This window comes from Canis aureus, chromosome 4 (assembly GCF_053574225.1).
Source record: "Canis aureus isolate CA01 chromosome 4, VMU_Caureus_v.1.0, whole genome shotgun sequence".
In the NCBI taxonomy this organism is placed as follows: domain Eukaryota; kingdom Metazoa; phylum Chordata; class Mammalia; order Carnivora; family Canidae; genus Canis; species Canis aureus.
In genome coordinates this window covers 72,882,188-72,904,328 of record NC_135614.1, presented here as the reverse complement: position 1 = coordinate 72,904,328, position 22,141 = coordinate 72,882,188, and the positions used below count along the sequence as shown (strand labels likewise).

Sequence of the window (22,141 nt, the reverse complement as noted above, 5' to 3'; positions counted from 1 at the left end):
TGAAGTATATTACTGAATTTCCTTATATCAATAATTATGTATTATTGAATTATCCTTGTATCTTTAATATGACGCTCACATAGTTATGGTTTGTTCTTTGTCCTCTGTCAGACTGGCTTTGTAAAAATTTTGTATGCTTTTCCGTATACATTCTCTTGGGCTATTTTGAATATCATTAAATTTATCTAATTTGAAAAGATTTGATAGAATTCACTTGTGAAACTATCAAAACCTGTTGCTTTTCTGGAGGGGAGGGTAAATAGTAATTTCTTAGTTTCTCTCTTTCTTTTCCATCCCCCCCACAGTAAATACTCTATTTGGATTTTCCAATTCTTGTGGATCTGCTCAGTAGCTAATATTTTCTTGGGAAATCATTCATCCAGATTTTCAGCTTTCTGTAAATAGAATTAATTAAAGTGGAATTTCTTTTTGTTTTTTTTGTGAGCATTAACAAATGATATTTTCCTGCATTGTAGGTAATTTAGTTGTATTTACAGTTGAATAATGTGCTAGCTTAAATGTTAGCTCTGCAAATAGAACAGATACTATCATGTCTTTTTCCCTACATGTGAGGAGACCAAAGCTTGCAATTGACAGTGATTGCAACTAGAACTGTACTTCAGCTCTCTTGATCCCTACTCTAATGAGCTTTTCCGAGGTCTGTGCTCTCTGTTAATACATACCCTTCTGCTGCTGCATTTTCCTCTCATCTCCTTCCTTCCACCCAATTTTGTCACCTTCCATTTATTGCATACTAACTAAGTTCATGGCACTGTCTGTGGCATGTGATTTGTTAGCCAGAATGGCAGTGCTATTTCTCCTGTGTTCACCTGCTAGAGTATACTATTTACTGCCAAGTGGCAAAGTGTTCGAAAGGGAAGCTAATATTTAAAAGGATCTTTTCGTAAAGGTCACTGTAATCGAGAATGTGTGTCTGGTTGTTTTTCTTCACTGCAATTGACTTCTGTCAGTGATGAAATGAAGATTTACTGTATCTCACTTTATCACAGAAAAGCACAATTAGACATTACATAAATCTCCCTGCTTCCACATGACATATGCTCACCTTTGTTCTCCAATGATGATAACAAAGAGTCTTTGAACACTTTACCTTTATCGATTGAGTCTTCGAGTTTCATTCCTGGCACTAGCAATGTAATAGCCATGGAAGTTTTAAAACACTGCAGGATCACAGAAGCCTCTTGTTCAGCCACACATGGTCAGATTCAATTACAGTTTCTTGTTAAAAGAAGTGGCTCGAGGGAGGGGCGAGGAGCTGGCTGGAGAGTGGGCAGGATATAGATCCAGAATGCTATTAGCTTACACATCAGACAGAGATGGACGTGTGTGGGAGCCTGGACCCTGGCCAGCAGCTTGACAGCCTGACAGCTCTGTCAGCCATGGTCACTTTTCTTGCCAGATAAGCTGCCATTATTGCTGGTTCAGTCAATTTAATTTTCGGTGTGCATGTCTTGTCAGATACGGGATACATGGATATATGAACTTATATTAAAATATCATTCCCATCTATAAAGGATCCAGTTAAAGTCATGTTGAATTAATAGGCAGTATTTAAAGAGATCATTCTTTGAGTGAGTAAAGGTTTATATGTTATTTGTGTCAAGAAGAGACATAAAACCCCCAGAGGAAAATGTAACTTTTTTTCCTGAGTTCTATTTAAGTGACTGATTGTCCCTGTCCACCATATTCCTGTGTAGAGGCCAGCATTTCTCAAAGTAGTTTTGTGAACTGCCTCTCATCAGAGTCAAAGGTGGGAGTAGTGGGTTAAAAATGCAGGTTTATAAGTGGCACCTCAGACCAATTCAGATTCTGTGAGCTTGGGGCTGGAAATCTGCATCTTAAGTTTCTTAGGTGATTATTTTGTGCACTAAACTTTGATAATAACGCAAAAGTGATTATTTAAAATAAATCACAAATGATTCACCCCTAGAAAATTAAAATGCACAGAATAGATTATTCCAATTATACAGGGTGCCTGGGTGGCTCAGTGGTTGGGCGTCTGCCTTTGGCTCAGGGCGTGATCCTGGAGTCCCAGGATCAAGTCCCACGTCAGGCTCCCTGCATGAAACCTGCTTCTCTCTCTGCCTGTGTCTCTGCCTCTCTCTGTGTCTCTCATGAATAAATAAATAAAATCTTAAAAAATAAAAAGAACTTTATATATATTATTTATTTATCTTCACAACAGCTTATGAAGGAAATGGTATTATTGTCCCATTTTACAGATGAGGAAGTTGAGGGTTATAACTTGACCAAAGCCACACAGGTAGCAGGTGGCAGAACTGGAATTTGAATGCAGGCAGTCTGGCTTCAGAGTCAAGCTTCTGCTCTTGATGACTACAGAATATTGCTTCTCATCACAAAGCAACTGATCGCAGTTACTAAAAACTTGATTACTAGTGAAGCTGAAAAGACAACCATGTGAGCCAGCGTGGCATAGCTGAACACTAGACTAAGAATCAGATGTTCCGGGGATCGTTCTCGCTGTGCATTTCACTGATGTTGCCTGAGGTTGTTTCCCCGACTGTGAAATAAGAGAGCAGGGCTACGGTAACACCCGGCTACACATGTGAGTTGACGGGGGGTGCAGATGACACCTGGGTGGCCTCAGGCCTGTGTGCTCTTCAAACATTTTATCCTTCTAACTTTAACCATTTGATGATAAGGCAGGTAATTGTGATTTTGGAGGGTTCTTTTTGTTTTCCTTTTCCTCTCTTTTTCTCTTTCTCTTTTTGTTTCCAATTTCCACAGGTTTCGCATTTGTCCCTTTTTTCCACCCTCACCCAGGCTTTGAACTCACACACCCAGCATTATGAGTTAGTGTGCCCTCTTTAATGAGTCTGAGATATGTTTATCTGTTTTCCAAAATATTATGTATTCATTTTTTGAAGAAAATAGAACATTCTTTATCTAGAAACATCATGTTGCTTCTCATCTTCTTATTCATCCCTAATATTTTTTAAAAAATTATCTTTGATTAGCTCTTTGCCAGAAAGAAGGGCCCATTTCAAGTGGAATCTTTTGGTCAAGCCCTTCATTTAATCTTAATAATTCTGCAATTGTGATGACTGGGTCACAGTTCATCTGGACTGTATTCATTCTAACAGGGTTAACAAGTGTGTCAGATTGTCAAGTCATGGCTATAATTGACTTTGGCTTTGAGGTTTTCCTTCATAATAAACAATGGGCCCTGAGCCAAAAAAGCTTGTGGTTTATACTCCCATTCTGATGACTAAATATTGCAAGTGATTTCTCCTCATACTCATTCTGTGACCCTGGAACTCGCTTTATGCTTTTTGAATGAATCATATCAGAAGAATATCCATAATTAAAAAGAATGTGACCTGTGCACTTTTCATTGCAGCTGAAGACATTCTGAGATTCTTCTGTGGCCTGAGCACTAGAAAGGGAGTACAGAAGGCCTAGGTTAGAGCTTAGTCAGAAGAGAGAAGACAGCCTGGCTTGATGGTTTGAATCTCTCACACAAACAATGCACCTCAGAAACACCCTCATAGATTATTGCAGGGGGAATATTCATTATTCGTTACTGACTATTCTACACAAAATTCTTCTGGATGGAAACACTGAGGGTGGGACTCAGTTTTTGTTGGGCTTCTGACATTTTTCTCTTAGAACACAGTTGCTGGGAAGGACTCACTTTGTACAAATATGATTGAGAATTCAGTTTAAAAAATGTCCCGGGGCAGCCCGAGTGGCTCAGCGGTTTAGCGCTGCCTTCAGCCCAGGGTGTGATCTTGGAGACCCGGGATTGAGTCCCATGTCGGGCTCCCTGCATGGAGCCTGCTTCTCTCTCTCTCTGTATCTCTCATGAATAACTAAATAAAATCTTTAAAAAAAAAATGTCCCAAAGGGAAAATTATTCAGCACAAATTATCATCTAATCAGAATTGATAGATTTGAGAAAGACATTTGCTTAAGCTTTTACATTTGCTTCATGAACTATTAACTATATTAGCCAATGCAGAGTTTACTGAAGCTAAAACAAAATAAAGCGAAAAAACCTTTCAGCCCTTCTCTGATTAGTTTATTTAATGGCTCATAACAATAACTGTGTTTATAGGTAGTCTGTCCTCCTTTTCTTGGTAACTCTAGTAAACAAGTTGACATATATAGTCAAGTGAAAAATGTTTACTGTTCACCAAGTGAATTAGTCAAACTGGAAGTTTCACATCACCCTTTTCTGTAAGTTTAAGTTTTCAGTTAATACCTGGAAAAGTGCCTAAGTGTGGGCCATAAACTAGTAAATTAGATAGTCTGGATAAAGCTGATTTCAATAAGGTGGGTTACTCTGCTGGTACTCAGGCTTACCCTGTCCCCACTGACCTATTGAGCCAGGTGATTATACCTTTGGCTGAATGGAATGTTCCCCTTACCAACTTTTCCTTCATGTCAGTCTCTTTATAGGCTTTTGTTTTGGGCAACTGACATAAATCTTCCATGAGCCTGGAAGTTTGAATGAACAACTTCCTGTCTCTTGAGAAAGCAGGTACAGAACTAATTAAATACAAGACAGGGGAATAGGCTGGAAATGGAAATGCTTTGTCAAGGTGGTGTAATGTATTTCTTGCTCATTTTTTATTCATGCATGTATTTCCTGAGTTCCCGCCATGTGTTCAGTGCCCATTTGGTTTGGTTTGTTTTACTCTTCCTTATGAAAGCACCCAACAAAGTCTGTGTTAAAATCAGTGTACAAATTTCAAGCAGCCCAGAAAGGAATCCACTTTTTTGTGGCCAGTGACAATGTTAATAGAGACTTGGAGTATTTTTTGTTGTTGTTTACTTGCTGGTTTCCTATTGGTTTTAAAATCAGGGACTTCTGGACCAACTTTTAATTGTTTTCAAATCCATTAGCATTTTTGAGGGGGTGGGATGCCTGGGTGGCTCAGCAGTTGAGTGTCAGCCTTTGGCTCAGGACGTGATCCCAGGGTCTCGGGATCGAGTCCCGCATTGGGCTCCTTGCATAAAGCCTGCTTCTCTCTCTGCCTCTCTCTGTGTCTCTCATGAATAAATAAATAAAACCTTAAAAAAAATTTTTTTTTGCATGTGTCATTTTACTCCTGCTTGGCATTGTTGCTTTATTATTTTTTTATTATTTTTTAAAGATTTTATTTTATTATTATTATTTTTAAAGATTTTGTTTATTTATTAGAGACAGAGAGAGGCAGAGACACAGGCAGAGGGAGAAGCAGGCTCCATGCAGGGAGCCCAATATGGGACTTGATCCCGGGTCTCCCAGATCAGGCCCTGGGCCGGAGGTGGCACTAAACCGCTGAGCCACCCGGGCTGCCCTAAAGATTTTATTTATTTATTCATGAGAGACACAGAGAGAGAGAGGCAGAGACACAGGCAGAGGGAGAAGCAGGCTCCATGCAGAAGCCCAACACGGGACTCGATCCCAGGACTCCAGTATCACGCTCTGGGCCGAAGACAGGCGCTAAGCCGCTGAGCCACCCAGGGATTCCCCTGTTGATTTATTTTTATAGTAGTTTTCTATGCCGAGGGCAAATTAGGCCATCCCCCAGGGAAGAGATCTTTTGGTTCTCTTCCTAACTTTGCCTAATCATTTCTGTTTCTCATTGTCTTAAAGAGTAATGACTGAAGAAATCCATTTTTAAATGCCCTAGATAATCATTCATGAATTGAATTTTTTGAGTCTTTCCCCAAAAAATGAGTTTCCAAAATTTTTCAAAAGAATAACTGCTGGAAATTAATTTAAAGATAATAATGGCTGCAAAGAAAGAATAGCTGCAAGATTCAAAGCTGTAATTCTCTCACTTTGCTTCTATAAAACACTGGCATTCTCTAGACTTGACAGGATGTTCAGTGTACTCAAGTCAAATACTCTTGTAGAAAAAAAGTCTCTATTCAGCAAACAACATATAGCTCTTATGGAAGGCTCTGAATGGTGCTATGAGAATGTTGGTATTAGGAGCAGGATGGATTGGAACAGGGGAAACTTCTCTCCGTGGGCTGTATCTCCCTTCACCTGCTCATGCCTAACTCCCAAGAATTAAAGACTGTTTCAGGGGTGGGCCTGTGAGAGTGTGGCCTTGAACCCCATCCCTTCACCCAGTCTTCAGTGGTCTGAAGGAATGTGTCCGGGGCTGGCTTCTCCTAAGGTGAGAAGTACTTTCCTACATTTGGGAAGCTCATCACATGTCAAAGTTGATGTTAAGAAGACAGAGTCTCACTCCACAGCCTGGTTTCAGAGCCCTGCTTTAAAGCACTGCCTTCTTTCCCCAGCTGGGAGGGAAAATGTTCCCATGGGTGCTACTCAGTGTTCTCTACCAACCGGTGCTATGAGATAAGTGTAGGAATTGAGGGTAGTCATTTAGAAAATTGTATAGCTATTTGATATATTTTTAGAATCTAATAAAAAGTTTGATTTGTACTTTGAAACAGTCTTTATTTTTCTAGAAATATAATATTTGTCTGCAAAGGATTGGAAATTAGAAAACAAAGACGGGCTTACACCACAGATGGTTTGAGAAGCACTGCTCTAGGCAGAGCCCCAGATTGGAGGCTAAGGCCTTCTCCAGCGTGCCTCTTGTTTATTCTAGAAGCAGGTTCATTATTCCTTATCCCCAAGTCCAAGAGTCTGATTCTTCTTTTTTTTTTAAATAAAAAAAATTTTTTTAAGTTTGGTAAAATATATATAACATAAAACCCTCTTTAACCATTTTTAAGTGTGTATTTCAGTAGTGTTAAGCACATTTACATTGTTGTGCAGCCAATCTTCAGAACTCTTCTTATCTTGCAAAACTAAAACTCTATACTCACTAAACAAGAATTCTTTCTTTCCCCATCTTTCCATTCGCTGGCAACCACCATTCTGCCTCATGGATATGACTATCTCAGTACCGCATATTAAGTGGAATTATATAGTATTTGTCTTTTTGTGACTGACCTGTTTCACTTAGCATAATTTCATTAAGGTTCATCTGTAGCATTTGCCAGAATTTCTCTCCTTTTTAAGGCTGAGTAATATTTCATTATAGATATCACCACATTTTGTTTATCCATTCATCTATCCACGACATTTAGGTTGCTTCTACCTTCTGACTATCTGAATAATGTTGCATTGAACATGGGTATGCAAATATCTCTTTAAGACCCCACTTTCATTTTGGGGGGGCATATTTCCTGAAGTGGAATTGCCAGATCACATGATAATTTTATTATTATTTTTTTTTAGGAACTACCATGTCATTTTCCATAGATGCAGCATCATTTTAAATTCCCACCATCACTGTGTAAAGGGTTCCAGTTTCTTCACATCCTGGCCAATACTTTTTATTTTCTGGGGTTGGTTTGATAGTAACCATATTGGTGGGTGTGAGGTGTTACTATGGTTTTGATCTGCATTTCCCTAATGATTGACAATGTTGAGCATCTTCTTATGTGCTTGTTAGTTTTTTGCTATCTTCTTTGGAGGCATATCTATTCAAGCCCTTTGCCCAGTTTTAAACTGTGTTGTTTAGGGTTTTGTTGTTGTTGTTGTTGTTATTGTTGAGTTTTAAGAGTTCTTTATATATCCTAGATACTAACCTCTTATCAAATATATGATTAGCAAGTATTTTCTCCCATTTCATAGGTTGGTTTTTTAGACTATCGATTGTGTCCATTGGTTCACAGGTTTTAATTTTGATAAAGTTCAATTGACTTATTTTATTATGCTTTTGCTTTTGCTGTTTTATCAAAGAAACCATTACTATATTCCAATGTCATAAAGCTTTTCCATAATATTTTATAGTTTTTGCTCTTAGGTTTAGGTCTTCAATCCATTTTAAGTTAACTTTTGCATATGGTGTAAGTAAGAGTCCAGTTTTATTTATTGCATTTGGTACAATTTTGCGAACACCATTTTTTGAAAGGAACCTACTTCTTACACTCAGGTATTCCCTACCTAGCCAATAAAATGAAAGACAAAATGGTAAATAAGCAATGCTGGGAAAATTTGGACGCTAGTTTGTGCCTTAATTTTGGTAACTAGGGGAAGGAGAGCCTGGCTTTTTGAAAGCTAAATGTCATGATTTGATGTTGCATATACATAATATGGTTATTTTGCTGGCAACATTGTAATTCAAAAAACAGAATTTAAAATACTAAATTTCATGGAGTTCCTCAAAGAGACCATTCTATCTTCTACACAAATTCATATCCCCTAAGTTAAAATTACCTGGAGAGGGCAAAGGAAACTGTTATGGTCTGGTAATTGAAAGTGACAGTCTGAGTGATCCTGATGTTAAAGTTTAGTCAGTCAATTTTGCTGAGTTTAGTGCTGAGGGAAAATGTATCTCCTTTGAAGACGAATATTTTTTTTTCTTTTTCTTGGCTACTAGAAAGTTGAGTGTTTTCTTATTACGCTTATCCTTTTGTTCCTTGGTTCTTCACCTTCTCATTTGTTTTGATTTTCTTTATAAGTCCATTTTATTGAGGTATAATCTGTGTATAATAAATTGGAAAATGCACTCATTCAAGTTTTGACAAATGTATACACACTTATGTAATCACCACTTCAATCAAGATTATGCAACATTTCCAACCCTGCAAAACATTCATGCCTCTTTACAATCATTGCTCCCTTTCTACCCCGTGTCTTAGCCCTTCAAGTTAGCCACCAACTTGCAAAAAATACTTTTGGGAAGTAGGTAGAATATGAGAGTAAGTACTTACATGAAATAACCTTTTTAAACCTTTCTATTCTTCCTGTGATCTGTCATTTAAATTCTTTTTTTATATCCAGAAAAGCACCATTAAAACTTCTTAGTCCTTAAGTCTTGTTGTGGCTAACATTGACGAGCTGGTTGTCTCATGAAGCACTGCCACATACCATTATAAGACCACGTTATTTTTTTCTCTTTAGAAATTAAACATCTAATTCAAAAGATTTTTAAATCCAGACAGATTTGTTCCCATATGGGTTTGTCCATACCTCTGTGGCCCACATCTTTGCCAGTAGATGAAATATGCAATGAGCCCCAGTTGTCTTTTGTAGCATGTTAGAGAGACAGGGGTGCTGCTTTCTAGTAATTCAGCAACTCATGACTTATGAAAATCTGCAGCTGTTTTTGGAAACATTAGAGCTGTGACTTGTTTGTAGATGTCATAACAGTGTCTTGAGAAGTTTGACTGGATTGTGTATGAGGACACTTTGGGTTCCAGGTGGATGTGTGAGTCACTAGAGGGACAGGAGTTGTGACTAGCTTATGCGTGAGGAATTCCAGTACATAGCTTGCATCAGAGCAACATCAGCATGAGTGTGAATGGTATAGACTTCTTCCCAGGATAGTAAAACGACAGCAACAAGTAATACAAGGTTTTAACCCTATTTTCACTTGTTAAAGAAAAGGAATGGTTGTTGTCATTTTAACATTCTGGAATTGCTTTGATGTAATGAATTGAATTCAAGATGAAGATATAAGCTTAAATATATCATCTTCTGATACAGTGCTTTAATATTTCCTACTTTGGAAAACAGAAATGGAGGAGGTTCCTCAAAAAGATAAAAACAGAACTACCCAAAACCTAAAATTGTAATACTAGGTATTTTCTCAAAGGATACAAAAATACAGATTTGAAGGCACACATGCACTCCAGTGCTCATAGCAGCATTATCAACAATTGCCAAAGTATGGAAGGAGCCCAACTGTCCAGTGACTGATGAATGGATAAAGATGTGGTATACATACCCAATAGAATACTACTCATCTATCAAAAAGAATGAAATCTTGGGATCCCTGGGTGGCGCAGCAGTTTAGCTCCTGCCCTTTGGCCCAGGGCGCAATCCTGGAGACCCGGGATCGAATCCCACGTCGGGCTCCCGGTGCATGAAGCCTGCTTCTCCCTCTGCCTGTGTCTCTGCCTCTCTCTCTCTCTCTCTCTGTGTGACTATCATAAATAAATAAAAATTTTTAAAAAAAGAATGAAATCTTATAATTTGCAATGACGTGGATGAAGCTAGAGAATATTATGCTAAGCGACCTAAGTCAGAGAAAAAGAAATACCAAATGATTTCACTCATATGTGGAATTTAAGAAAGAAACAGATGAACCTATGAGAAGGAAAAAGAGAGAAAGAGGGAAGCAAACTATGAGAGACCCTTAATGATAGAGAACAAATTGAGGGTTGTGAGAGGGAAGTGTGTGGGAGTGGGCTAAATGGATGGATATTAAGGAGGGCACTTGTTATGATGAGCATTGACTGTTATAGGTAAGTGATGAATCACTAAATTCTACTCCTGAAACAAAAAAAAAATGAAAAATAAAAATGTCAAAAAAAGATTTCCTTGTAATGTGATAGAGCTGTTCTTAAAAGGGAATCAGCAATAACATGACCAAAAAGGAGCATAGATTATAACCATTTCACATATTTATTTTTTGAAATTATTTTTGTGTGAATTGTATAAAAAGGAAAGTCATTGGACCATGTATGTTTATAAAGCTCAGAACTAATGCAAAGATTGCTTGATGTACCGTGTGCCAGAATTAAAGCAGCGATACTCAGTGATGTATCCTAAAATGTTTGACATTTCTGCGCACTGAACTGGGTGTTGGAGTGGAGAGAATGTCTATTCGTTTGTTTTTTTATTTTTGCTGGCAGTACTCAAGTTATTCTATATATTATAATCCATTACTTTAGACTCATTAAATAAGAAAGCAAATTTTCTCAAATTCTCCTGTTCGTGTGCACCATAATTACATGTATTTGGACTACTTAAATCTAGGAACAACGCAAAGAGCCGTAAATAAAGGTCATGTGTGTTCTTGCTTGGTGACTATAATTTGGCTTCCCAAACAGTCCCAGTTGGCCTGAGTTTGAAGTAGAGGGTGGTTATGAATATATGAGATACTGAATTTGGTACATTTTCATTTTATTTAAGCAAAGGACAGCATACATAATCTGCCACAGAGGGAAAACCTTTAGGAACATCTTTGGCTCTTTGATGAACAAAATTAAATTTCTCTTATTCTTTTTTTTTTTTTTTGCCAGGAATTTAATGATTGATATTTAATAATTAAGAGATAATTGAGTCCTCAGATATGCTTCCACTTGATGAAAGTAGCAAAGTCTAATCGAATAAGCACTTGCTGACTAAATTTTTCCTCTTTTTATTAACTTTCTTTTAGGACTCAGCCCAAAACCATGTTTGCCCAAGTTGAATCTGACGATGAGGAAGCAAAGAATGAGCCAGAATGGAAAAAGCGTAAAATTTGAAGATTCTCACATGAGTGCTGTTTGCATGAGGGGAAGTGATATCGGACAGTTTTGGACAGTTTTGTTTTTTTTTTTTAATGAAATAAAAAATACATTTTTATGAAAAGTTTTTGTAGTTTGCATTGTTGAACCATTCAAAAGATTGGTAGCTAATCTTCACTAAAAGTGTACTTACATTTTCTTAACTACAACTATGAATCTGTATTATAAATAAATAAGGGGTAGATTCTTAGCCTATTACCAAGTAATTTAGGTATTTGGAAACTTCAGTCAACAATTATTGGTCCTGTACAGGTTCTTATAACCTTGGGAGAGAGAATGTACATTGAGATGGACATGTGTCTTGAGCAATTCTAGGAGCATAATATGAAAATAGGCATCAAAAGGTTTAATATTTCTGTATAATTTCACAATATTTATTACATGATTATAAATAATTAGGCTGAGTTCAGGCTAAAAGCATTACTGTACTAGGAAAGAACATGTATCTGTTTATCCTTAAACAGCAGAATACAGTGGTTAGGATTTAGGAAGCAAGCTTTGAAGTTAAACCCATGTGGATTCAAACTTTAGCTCTACTCTTTACTGTCTAGGTCTTCTTGCAAGCTATTAAACGTCTCTCTTCTAGCCTCAGATGATGATAGCACCATCTTCATAGGTTTGTTACAGGATTAGATGAGACATTCCTTGGATAGCATTTAGTATAGTACCTGACATGTAACAAACATACACTATTTCCTATTTAAAAATAGAGCTAATGATATCTACTTTGCCTGATTTTCATCACTATTAAATTAGAAAAGTATGAAAATGTTTGTACCTATAATTAGACTTTAAAAATCATTCTAAAAGATCCTTGTGCTTTTGTGACTAGAAAACTAAAACAAAAGTTGGCAGTTTGTCCAAAGTAATAATGAGTCAATAGAATAAAATTCCGTGGACATATTTCACACAGACCTGAGGTAATTTTGCGTGTCAAATAGTCCTCACTAGAAAATACAGGAATTTTTAGTCCTTTTGCCTTTTCCCCTCCTGCTCTCATTTGTCCTAGTAAATTAAATAATTATAAAAATGAATGATGATCCAAAATGTGTGTTGGAAAGTTACAGGCCTCACATACGTATTACCTCCTCCCCCCACATCTTTTTCACCAAGATCACATGTACACAGCTTTCCTGCCTCTGCAGTTCTGAGATGGGTAGTAATGGGCATTCCTCCATAAATAAATCCTCAAAACCTTCATCCTTGTCAACTACTCTCTGTCCTTTTTCTCTTCTACCACCATTTTCATTCTCTTCCCCTTCCCTCATCACTTAGCTTATAGGTAATAACTGACATTTGCTACTGTGCCTACTATCTGATGACTACTCTTCTGAGCTCTTTATCTGCAGTAGCTCATTTAATCCTCACAAAATCCCATGAATAGGTAAAATTGCTAAACCCATTTTACAGATAAGACAAAAGAGATTCAAGAAGTCAAGTAATCTGTCTGAGATTACAGTATATACAAAGACACCCAAGATTTCTAAGCATCAGTAGTTAACAAACTGTCCCAAGTTTCCTATTCCCGTTGAAATACACTTCATCCAAAATCAATTACAGACCAATATTTTGTTCCAAGTGCTTAGGATTTGTAAATTTACTGTTTCTTGGATAAAATTTACTGAAAGCATTTCATATTTTTTCCTGTCTTAACATAAACATTGCACCATATGGAAGTATTCGTCTTACACAGCCAAAAGTTGTTGTGGAGGGTTGGAGGGAGGAATAAAAACTTGATCATAGTGGTCTTGGCGGAGCCTGCTATGATGTAAGGGGAGAGAAAGACAGATTTAGCACGAAGATGATTTTCTCATTGTTACCCACAACACGAGTGGCCCTTTTCATGCTTGAGATGATCGATCTCGCACTTGAGCGTTTTATACAAAATTGTTTTTCCATACAAGATTGGCAAGAGAGAGGGAAGATTTCCGTTATCAATTTTGGTGAGCGAGGACCTCAGAACCAGGACTGGACAGATAGTGGGTGGTCATTGGACCTGTAGTCCCATCACCAGGGTAGAATCTGCAGTGGGTATTTCACAGGCCCTCACACTCCCCATGCCCCTCAAGCTTCATTATCTTACTCCATACAACCCAGTATTCCGTGTCTCGGTCCACTACATTTCTATTCGCTCAAAGAAGGGAGTAAGGCATAATGATGATTCCTGCCTCACCCCCCTCCCACCTCATGCAGTCATTTGCCAGTTTCCATCCATGCCATCTGCTGACTGCCTTCTATTTGACCTTCGTCTTCCCTGCTGCCCCTGCTAGAATTTAGACCCTCTTTTATCCCTGACCAGGACCTCCCAGGAGCCTCCCTCCCAACTAATCTCCCTATTTTTCATCTGGTCCTCATCAAATCCATCTTCTATTCTGCCATCAGACTTGCTTTCTAAAACGAAAATCTATCATTTCATCCCTCTGTGTAGAGCCTTCCAGAGTATCTGTGTCAGTAGTTTGAGTTCATCTGTGTGACGCTTGGGATGTCCAGATTCAGCCTCTCCCTGTTCCTGCTTTAACTCCTGCTGAGCTCGCACAGGCTTCTCAGTTCCAGCATCTCTGAACCTGGACGTTCCATGTGTTTTGCACCTGAGTGCCTTTGCCCATATTGTCCCTTCTTCCATCCTTGTCTGCCTGTTTTTGAATATGGGGATCAATGCCATCTTTCCCGAGCAGCCTTCCATGACCCTCCTAGCAGACAGTTGATCCCTCCTCTGCCCCCAACGTTGCTTACATATCTCTATGCTATGGCCTTCTTTTCTGTTCATTGTAAATGTATATGTGTGTGGCTTGTGGACTTGAGCGTGTTTCCCCCACTGGAATGTAGATTATAAAAACTAAAGCCCGTTGGGTTCTGTGAATGTTCAATGAATTTCTTTAATGAATAGGAGGAGCCATATTTTATTCACATTTGTTTTGCTAGCCCCTGCCCCCAAGAAAGGGATTAAAAAGGTGCTCATTAAATATTTGGCAGAGGGAAAGAGAAACAGGGAAGGGTAAGGAATGGATGGAAAGAGAATGAGGTGTGAGAAGTGTGTCTGCCTCACCAGTGGGAAGGAGGATCATTAGTACAGAAGCTCAGGCTGTATCTAGGCTGTTTGGCCTTTCTCTCTTGGGGTTTATTCACAGGTGACTATTGTGATAGCTCAAGGAAAAAACAGGATTGTAAACAACTGCCTGTGTTGTGCCTGGCATGGCCTAACAGGCCCTAAGCTATCATGACACTCTGAAGCACTCACTTCCTATCCTGAATCACCAAAGATCTAAGAGGTCTCTGACATGGAGATTCATAACCTAGGCAGGGTGTCTGTGAATGCCCCAAAGTATGCAACACACTTTCCTTATGTTCATGTATATCTTTCTGTAGAGTGGATCCACAGCATTAATTAAAATTCTGGGTTATTGGGTGTTGGTAGCAGCTCTTTTTTTTTTTTTTTTTAAAGATTTTATTTATTTATTCATGACAGAGAGAAGCAGAGACACAGGCAGAGGGAGAAGCAGGCTCCATGTAGGGAGCCCGACATGGGACTCGATCCCGGGTCTCCAGGATCACACCCTGGGCTGAAGGCGGTGCTAAACCGCAGAGCCACCTGGGCTGCCTGGTAGCAGCTCTTTGATCTCACAGAGGTCTGGTAAAATTGGGTCATCCAGACTTGAAAATCAGGACATAACTGTCACACACATGCAAAATTCCAAACAGAACAAACTAAGCCCAAACCTCGAACATGCTGGCTCCCATTTAATCTTAGGCAGTTGATACATTATTTTTAGTCACACCTTAATTTCTGTTCTTTAAAGATGATTAGCCTTTTGTCCCATTTAACAGCTAAAATCGTCAGCTTTATGATTTCCTGAAAGCAGCATCCAGAGGTAAGTGCCTCTTTATGTGATCTAAGAGTGAATATTACGAGATTTGAGCCAATTTGAGAAAAGCTTTTAGGAGTTGATATTACTAATTCAGGCATCTGTGAGCCCTTCAGTGTTTAATAACTAATTAGTCAGATATGGTAGGAAATAAGGAGGGTAGCCAGATATCTACTTAGGTGTGTGCCTCCAACCTGGGTCAGCAGCCCTCTAGAGGTGACATGCTTCCTTCATTCATCGGTTTTCTTGTATGTGAGGAAGTTAGGAAATAGGGGAGGGTTGTTAACAAATCCTTTTTGAAAAGTATCTATCTGGAATGGGGTATACCACAAGCCACCATGACCATGGCTCCAGTTTACTCAACACCCTCATCAAAGAACTGACTGGGGGAGAAGTGCCTAAAGATGGGAGATCTTCCGTGTGTGTATGCGTGTGCGTGTGCGTGTGTGTGTGTGTGTGTGTGTGTGTGTGTGTAGGTAGAGAAGGGGCTTTAGGAGCTAAGAGTAGAGAACTTTGCTATTTTAAGTAGTTCTATGAATTATCAGAGTTTATATTAGGGGTCTTCAAATTCTTAAATAAAAGCATTTGTTTATTATCTGGAAAATGTTGGCATAAAATGGTAGATTAAAGATGACCACAGGTTCTTTGAGACATTCCTCTCATCAGGAAGAGCCCCTTCCCTTAAATCTGAGCAGGCTCTGTGATGACTTGACCAACAGAACATGACAGGAGTGGCACTGTTCAAGTTACCAGCCCAGCCATTAAGATACTTGCACTTTCTACTTCCTTTCTCTCAGAACAGTTGTTCTTGAAACTGGGCTGCTGTGTTGTGAGGAAGCTTCAGCAGCCCCATAGAGAAACCCACCTGGAGAAGAACTGAGGCCCCTGGCCAGCCCTAACTGAGCTCCCAGCTGAGAGCCAGCACCAACATGTTGAGCCACCTTGGCAAGCAGATCCTTCAGTATCAGTTCAGTCACACATGGAACAGAGATGAGTCAACCCCCTAGGAGCTTTGCCCAAATCGGATCACAAATTAATGAGAGTACATGATTATTATCATTTTAAGCAATAAGTTATGAGGTTGTTTTTTATGCAGAAATACAGAATTGGAACAACCTAAAAGATAAGAAGTCATTAAACATAGTGCTAATATTTTAATGAACCACATTCCAATTTTAAACTTTATGTACAATTTTGAGTATTATTTGCTCTTCTTAAAACATAATTAGAATATTTATTTAAAATATGGTGTATTCTTCACTTGTTAAATATGTAAATTTTCTATATTACTACAAGCCTCATAATTTTAGGGGCTACTTGGTAGTTTATTATAGAGATGTATTTTCTATACTTAATAACTATTCTTTCATTGTTAGAAAGATTAGGATCTTTCTAATGGAATAGTTAGAACTATTCTTTCATTATTAGAAACATGGATAGTTTTTTTTAAATAACTTTTTTTATTTATTTATGATAGTCACCCAGAGAGAGAGAGAGGCAGAGACATAGGCAGAGGGAGAAGCAGGCTCCATGCACCGGGAGCCCAACGTGGGATTCGATCCCGGGTCTCCAGGATCATGCCCTGGGCCAAAGGCAGGCGCCAAACCGCTGCGCCACCCAGGGATCCCCATGGATAGTTTTCAAACGTGCTATCATAAGCAAAACTGTTTTTGCTTTATTTCTGTGCTTAAAGTTTCCTTATGTACATAGGATTCTTTTCCTAGAACTGATTATGAAAACAGAATTATGGAGGGTCAAAAGGAATGACTCATATTTGCTAAGTAGAATTATTGTAATCTTGGTAGTTACCTTATCAGTGAATGCCCAATTGGAGAGGACAGAGATGATTCTGGGAAATATTCCTAGTATACTGGGTTGAATAGTGTCCCCCAAAATTCATGCCCTCTGAGAACCTCAGAATGTGGCCTTATTTGGAAAGAGTCTTCGTAGATACAATTAAATTGAGGTCATAGTGGATTAGCATGAGCCCTAAATCTGATGGCTGGTGTCCTTATAAGAAGATCATGTAAAGATACAGAGATAAAACAACAACAACAACAACAACAACATGTGAAATGGAGGCAGCTACTGGAGTGATGTAGCTACAAGTCAAGGAACTCTAAGGACTGCCAGGCAACCGCCAGACGCTGGGAAGAGGCAAGGCAAGATTCTTCTCTAGAGCCCTCAGAGACTTGGTCCTGATGACAGTGGTTTTCAGACTTAGCCTCCAGAACTGTGAGAAACTAAATTTCTATTGTTTTAAGTCATCCAGTCTGTGAAAATTTTAGCCCCAGGGAATGAATACACCTTGCAACAAGATGTAAGCAACAGTGGATCCATGAGGACTCTCGAGGGCTGCATATCACAATCCACTAAGTGCTCAGGAAAAGGGGGGAAAAATCACAAGACCTTCCAGATCTAACATCAAAGTTTCAAATCCTATTGTCTTCCACTTCTCTTCCCTGCTCCCTAGGTTCAACCATCAGTACGGACTTGAGTTATTCTATTTGTTGTTTTAAGCTGCTAAATTTTGGAATAATTTGTTAATACGGCAATAGACAACTAATACAATTTCTAATGCAACTAATTCTTACATTTTGAATATCTAGCCACTGGTTTCTAGAAAGACCTCCTGTTTGATCTTCTGAGGGTGGACTCATTAAGAATTTGTTGTAAGGCAGTGAGGTCACTTGGTTTTTCTTGATGGAGTGGGGGTGAGGGGACAGATATTATTCTGTAGGATGAGCAGACTCAGGAACCACTTGGAACAAACCCAGAGACCATAGCTAAAGGAAATAATTGTAATATTTTTGCCATCAGTTTCTTTGAGTCAGCAGAGTTGCTGGCCCTTCTCCGTTTCCCCTTCAGCTTGACTTGGCTGGGAGTTGTTCCCTGAGCTGCTACAGCTTCCACACATGGTCTTATCTCTCCCTCATCCTCAGGACAGACAGGCAGACATCCAGCATTATAACCTCCTATCCAAAGTATCCATGACATTCTAAGCCTATGAGTAGGTCTTCCTCATAGATTTTCTTATTCTGAGACATCCATGGCTGATGGTTTTGCTGTTTATAAGTCACTTTGAAGCGTGGGTGGCTGACAACTGGATTCTCTCCTCAGATCTGCTTGACAGAGCTGATGTGACCAGATGTCTGGGGCCGCTCTCAGATCTCTGAAGTTGATCAGCCATGGCAAAAGATAAACATATGAGAGAAGAATATTTACTACATTAATCAGGAGTCTTAATCAGTGGTATGGCTGGTATCTTGGAAGTAGCATGAAATATGAAGTCAGGAGTTTAGGGTTTATGTTTCTCCTTCACTAGTTAGTAATTTTGTGAGTTTAGGGAAGTCATATAAACTGTGAGCCTCAGTTTTTCATCAGTAGAATGGCAATATCGATCACTCAGACTACATCCAGAGGAGTATTTTACAATTCAGACAAGACAGAGAGAAAGAGTAAAAGCTTTGCAAATTATGAAATGCTAATATAATTGGTTGCTTGTGGCAATTTATTATTAGTATCTCAGTAATGTATATGAAGGGCAAATTTTTAGAAAATAAGCCCCAATCCATATCAGCCCCATAATTAAGAATTGCTGTGGTGGCAGATAGGATGCTCTATTCACAGGAAGAATTTGATTCTGTGTGTTTGAGAGGTTGTCTTCTAATGTGAAAGTTATCCAAGATTTGGCTATGGTTGTCTTAGGTGGACTCTCGTTGATTCAGCTTCTCATGAAGCCAGTTGGAACCCTGATCTACCTCTTGGCCTTGCTGCTGGTCATGTTTGACACAAAGACTCTCATGGTGCTGGCAGTGACAGCATCTGAAACCTATCTAAATTTAGAAAAATGGGAAAACTGTCTTTTGCCTTTCTCATAGGCTATTTTGATATTGCTTTTTTCTTGCTTGCTGTTACTTCTCCCCAACATTGAAAAATATTGTGTTCACTTCGTTGGGTACCATGTGGTCTTCCCTTTGACCTTACTGCCTCTTGTTTATGAAAAATAGCAAGTCAACCATGACAAACAGCCAGCAGAAATCTTGCCTCCTAGGTATGTAGTCATTTTTCTTTTGCTTATTTTATTTTAAAAATAAGATTTATTTCCTTTGTGGAAAAAAATCTTATTATTCAGAAATACATGGTGTGGAGAAAAGCTCTAGTCAGGAGACCTGGGTTCAAATGCCGGGTCAAGCAAGTTACATAAGCTTTTTGGAACCTCGGTGACTCTGGGATGTTAGAAGGATCAGAGTGTGAAAGCACTTTGCAAACAATGAATCGTTACACAAATGTTCTCATTACTGCTTCTATATTCAGAGGCGCCCTAGCAGGAGCAGGCTGGCTTTTCAGAGATCTTGGACTCAAGATATTTCTTGGAAATACTATATTGTGGCATATGTGTATTTTGGCCTGAAACAAGTAAATCCTGAAGAACATTCTTGCAGATACATTTCTTTATCCCAAAAATGTGCAATCTTAGTTTTGAAATCCAGGCCTTACATGTTCAGTGCCCACCAACAGTTAGCCCCTCTTGGAAGCTGGAGACTAGACTATGATCCATCCCCTTAGCCTTTCTCCTATTGATCTGCCCCAGTGACCATGTTCTTTATTTCACGGGTGCAAGGCTGGCTGAAGTCCAAAATTATGGTGCATGTTGACCCTCTCTTTTGCCTGATTATGTGTGGCTTGGAGGTGAGATTCATGAAGCTGCTCCAGGCCAGATGTGTGGTTCTAACTGAGCTGCGTCTGGATTTACTCACATCTTCCAAGATCTTTCTCATTATAAACAGTCAACAACAGTCAACATTATTCTTTTAGTGTATGTGTAGTTAGCTTCCAATTTTTCCCCTTTACTGAAGATCACAGGACTGTGAATAATGAGAAGGCAGAGCAACACAAGCAAACATTACTGCTTTTATCTCTGGAGCTGTCTGACAAGCATTCCCTTACCTTTACAGCAGTGTGCCTTGGGAGCTGGTCACAATGTGGGCTGTGGCAAAGCAGACACTTGTCAAGCAGGTTGCATTTTTTTACTTATAAAAACAATGTTGCAATTTGGAGGCCAACAAAATCAGGATTAAGGATCCCATAAGTTATAATTATGACCAACTATGTATCATGAAATTCAGAGAAAGCTGGAGGGCTGCTGGAATAGTGTGCAAGAGAGAAGCTGTAGTTAGAGATTGGTAGGCATGGAAAGGGCATTTGAGCCTATCGACTACTGAGCCCCACATTTTACAGTTGAGAAAACTAGAGCCCTGAGGGTCAGCCACTTGTGATGGGACACACCATCTGTTAATAGTAGAGCTGGGACCATAAATAAAGATTTTTTTTCTTCATAAATAAAGATCTTTGATAGCAGCCCAGTGTTTCTTCAGCTCTGCTATTCTTGGAGTCACTGACCAGAATGAGACAGACCTAGGTTGGGATCCCAGCTCTACTGAGTATGGTGACCTTGGGCAAGCTATTTCACTTTGTTGAGCCTCAATGTCCACATCTGTAGAACTGAGAAACCAATACTTCACTTGTGGGGTTGTTGTCAAGATTAAATGAAATAATTAATATAAGAGAAAGACTTCACCAATGGCCAAGACAACAGTAAATGCTTGTTAAGTGGCAATCATTATGGTCACACAAGGGGCCAATACACGCACAAATTTGGCCTGACTAAAAGGGATTTGCCAGCAATTCTAGACTAATCTTTCCTCAGCTTGGTTTGCCTTCTATCCGCCCTTGGTTTTCAAAGGTAGATCTGATTTCTTTACCCATGTCTTTCAAATGCAGTCCAGAAAAACTGAAATCAGTTTTTCATTTTCTCTTGCTAACTTCCTGAGCCATCATTAGTCATATTGGAGTCTTTTCATTGATTGAGACTTGTGCTTAAAATTCAGATTGCTCTTTGAAAAATAGTTGTTGGAGAATCCAAATAGAAGCCTCACAAAAAGACTTTGGAGGCTTTTGAGTTTAAGTCCGTCTCCAATCTAGTCTCCCCTGATCTCTCTTGCTCTCTTTGCTCTTTTTGAAAGAAACACCAACAATTCCAAGGCTGCTCCAAAAGGAGTAAGGGTGAAATGAAGAAGCACCTCAGGACTGCCTGGGAGGGAAATGTGAAAGGCAGGAAGGAAGGGCATAGCAGCCGGCTGCCTTGGTGGCAGCGTCCAGAGCCTCAGAGCGCTTCCAACAGTGCTGGCAGGGACTGCCACGGACTCTCACACCAAGTGGGGTCATAGGGCTGCTGACATGGAGTGTGCTGCGGTGGAAAGCCAAGAACTGAAATGCCAGAGGGCCTTGTGTGATTGGAAGGGGCAGCTGGCTTCCCTTCAGTTCTAGTCCCTGGGTGTGCGGCCTGGCAAGACCCAGATATGAGCCGCAGCAGGTGGAATCCATTTTGATTTTCAGACAAGGATGGCACCTAAATCCCAGAGCGTATATTCACACAGGGGCATCTGCAGGTGAGCTGAGGTTTGCCTTTCTGCAAATCCTGCCTCTTTCTCCTGGCAATGCCCCTTGGAGGCAGGGCAGCGGGAGAGTTTCTGTTATGCTCCTAAACAAACTGAAGCACAGGGACTTAAATCAGACTGAGGTGACCCTGGGATCGAGAAATTCTCTAGCCCCCAGGTGGCATTTTATGGGCACTGTTCATAAATATCCTGTCAACCCTCAGATATAGGGAAAGTGATCTGGTCTTAGAAAATGTCAGACCAGAGATCCCACAAAAGTCAAACCCATGACTGGGGTGTAAGTCATGCACTTGGGCAGCATCTGTCTGGGCAGTACATAATTGTGGCCATGGCTGCATTACTAACCTCTCACTCAGCCCTTTGCTGAAGCAGCCATTCTTTGGGAAATGGGAGCTGGACCCTTCCCCCTTCTGAAGTCCAAAAAGCCCTCAGTGATGTCCTTGTCCACACCGCCCTTTCTGACAGCTTGTGGTGCCTTACAAGTTGCAGAAAGAATGTTGCCTGGAGGGAGGCTTTCTG

The 22,141-nt window shown here is 39.5% G+C and overlaps 1 protein-coding gene and 1 long non-coding RNA gene across 4 annotated transcripts in view; one reads left to right on the top strand and one right to left on the bottom strand.

Moving 5' to 3' along the window:
• The window catches only part of WDR70 (WD repeat domain 70), a 309,184-nt gene extending 297,822 nt beyond the window's left edge, over positions 1 to 11,362 (top strand). For all 3 annotated transcript variants that reach the window (XM_077896170.1, XM_077896169.1, XM_077896171.1), the window contains one exon: positions 11,169 to 11,362. In XM_077896170.1, the coding sequence (XP_077752296.1) occupies positions 11,169 to 11,256 (88 nt within the window). In that variant the 3' untranslated portion in view covers positions 11,257 to 11,362. The remainder of the gene's footprint in view (positions 1 to 11,168) is intronic.
• LOC144312976 (uncharacterized) overlaps positions 1 to 22,141 on the bottom strand; it is a 64,836-nt gene that overhangs the window by 17,709 nt on the left and 24,986 nt on the right. The gene's annotated exons all lie outside the window — the stretch shown is intronic.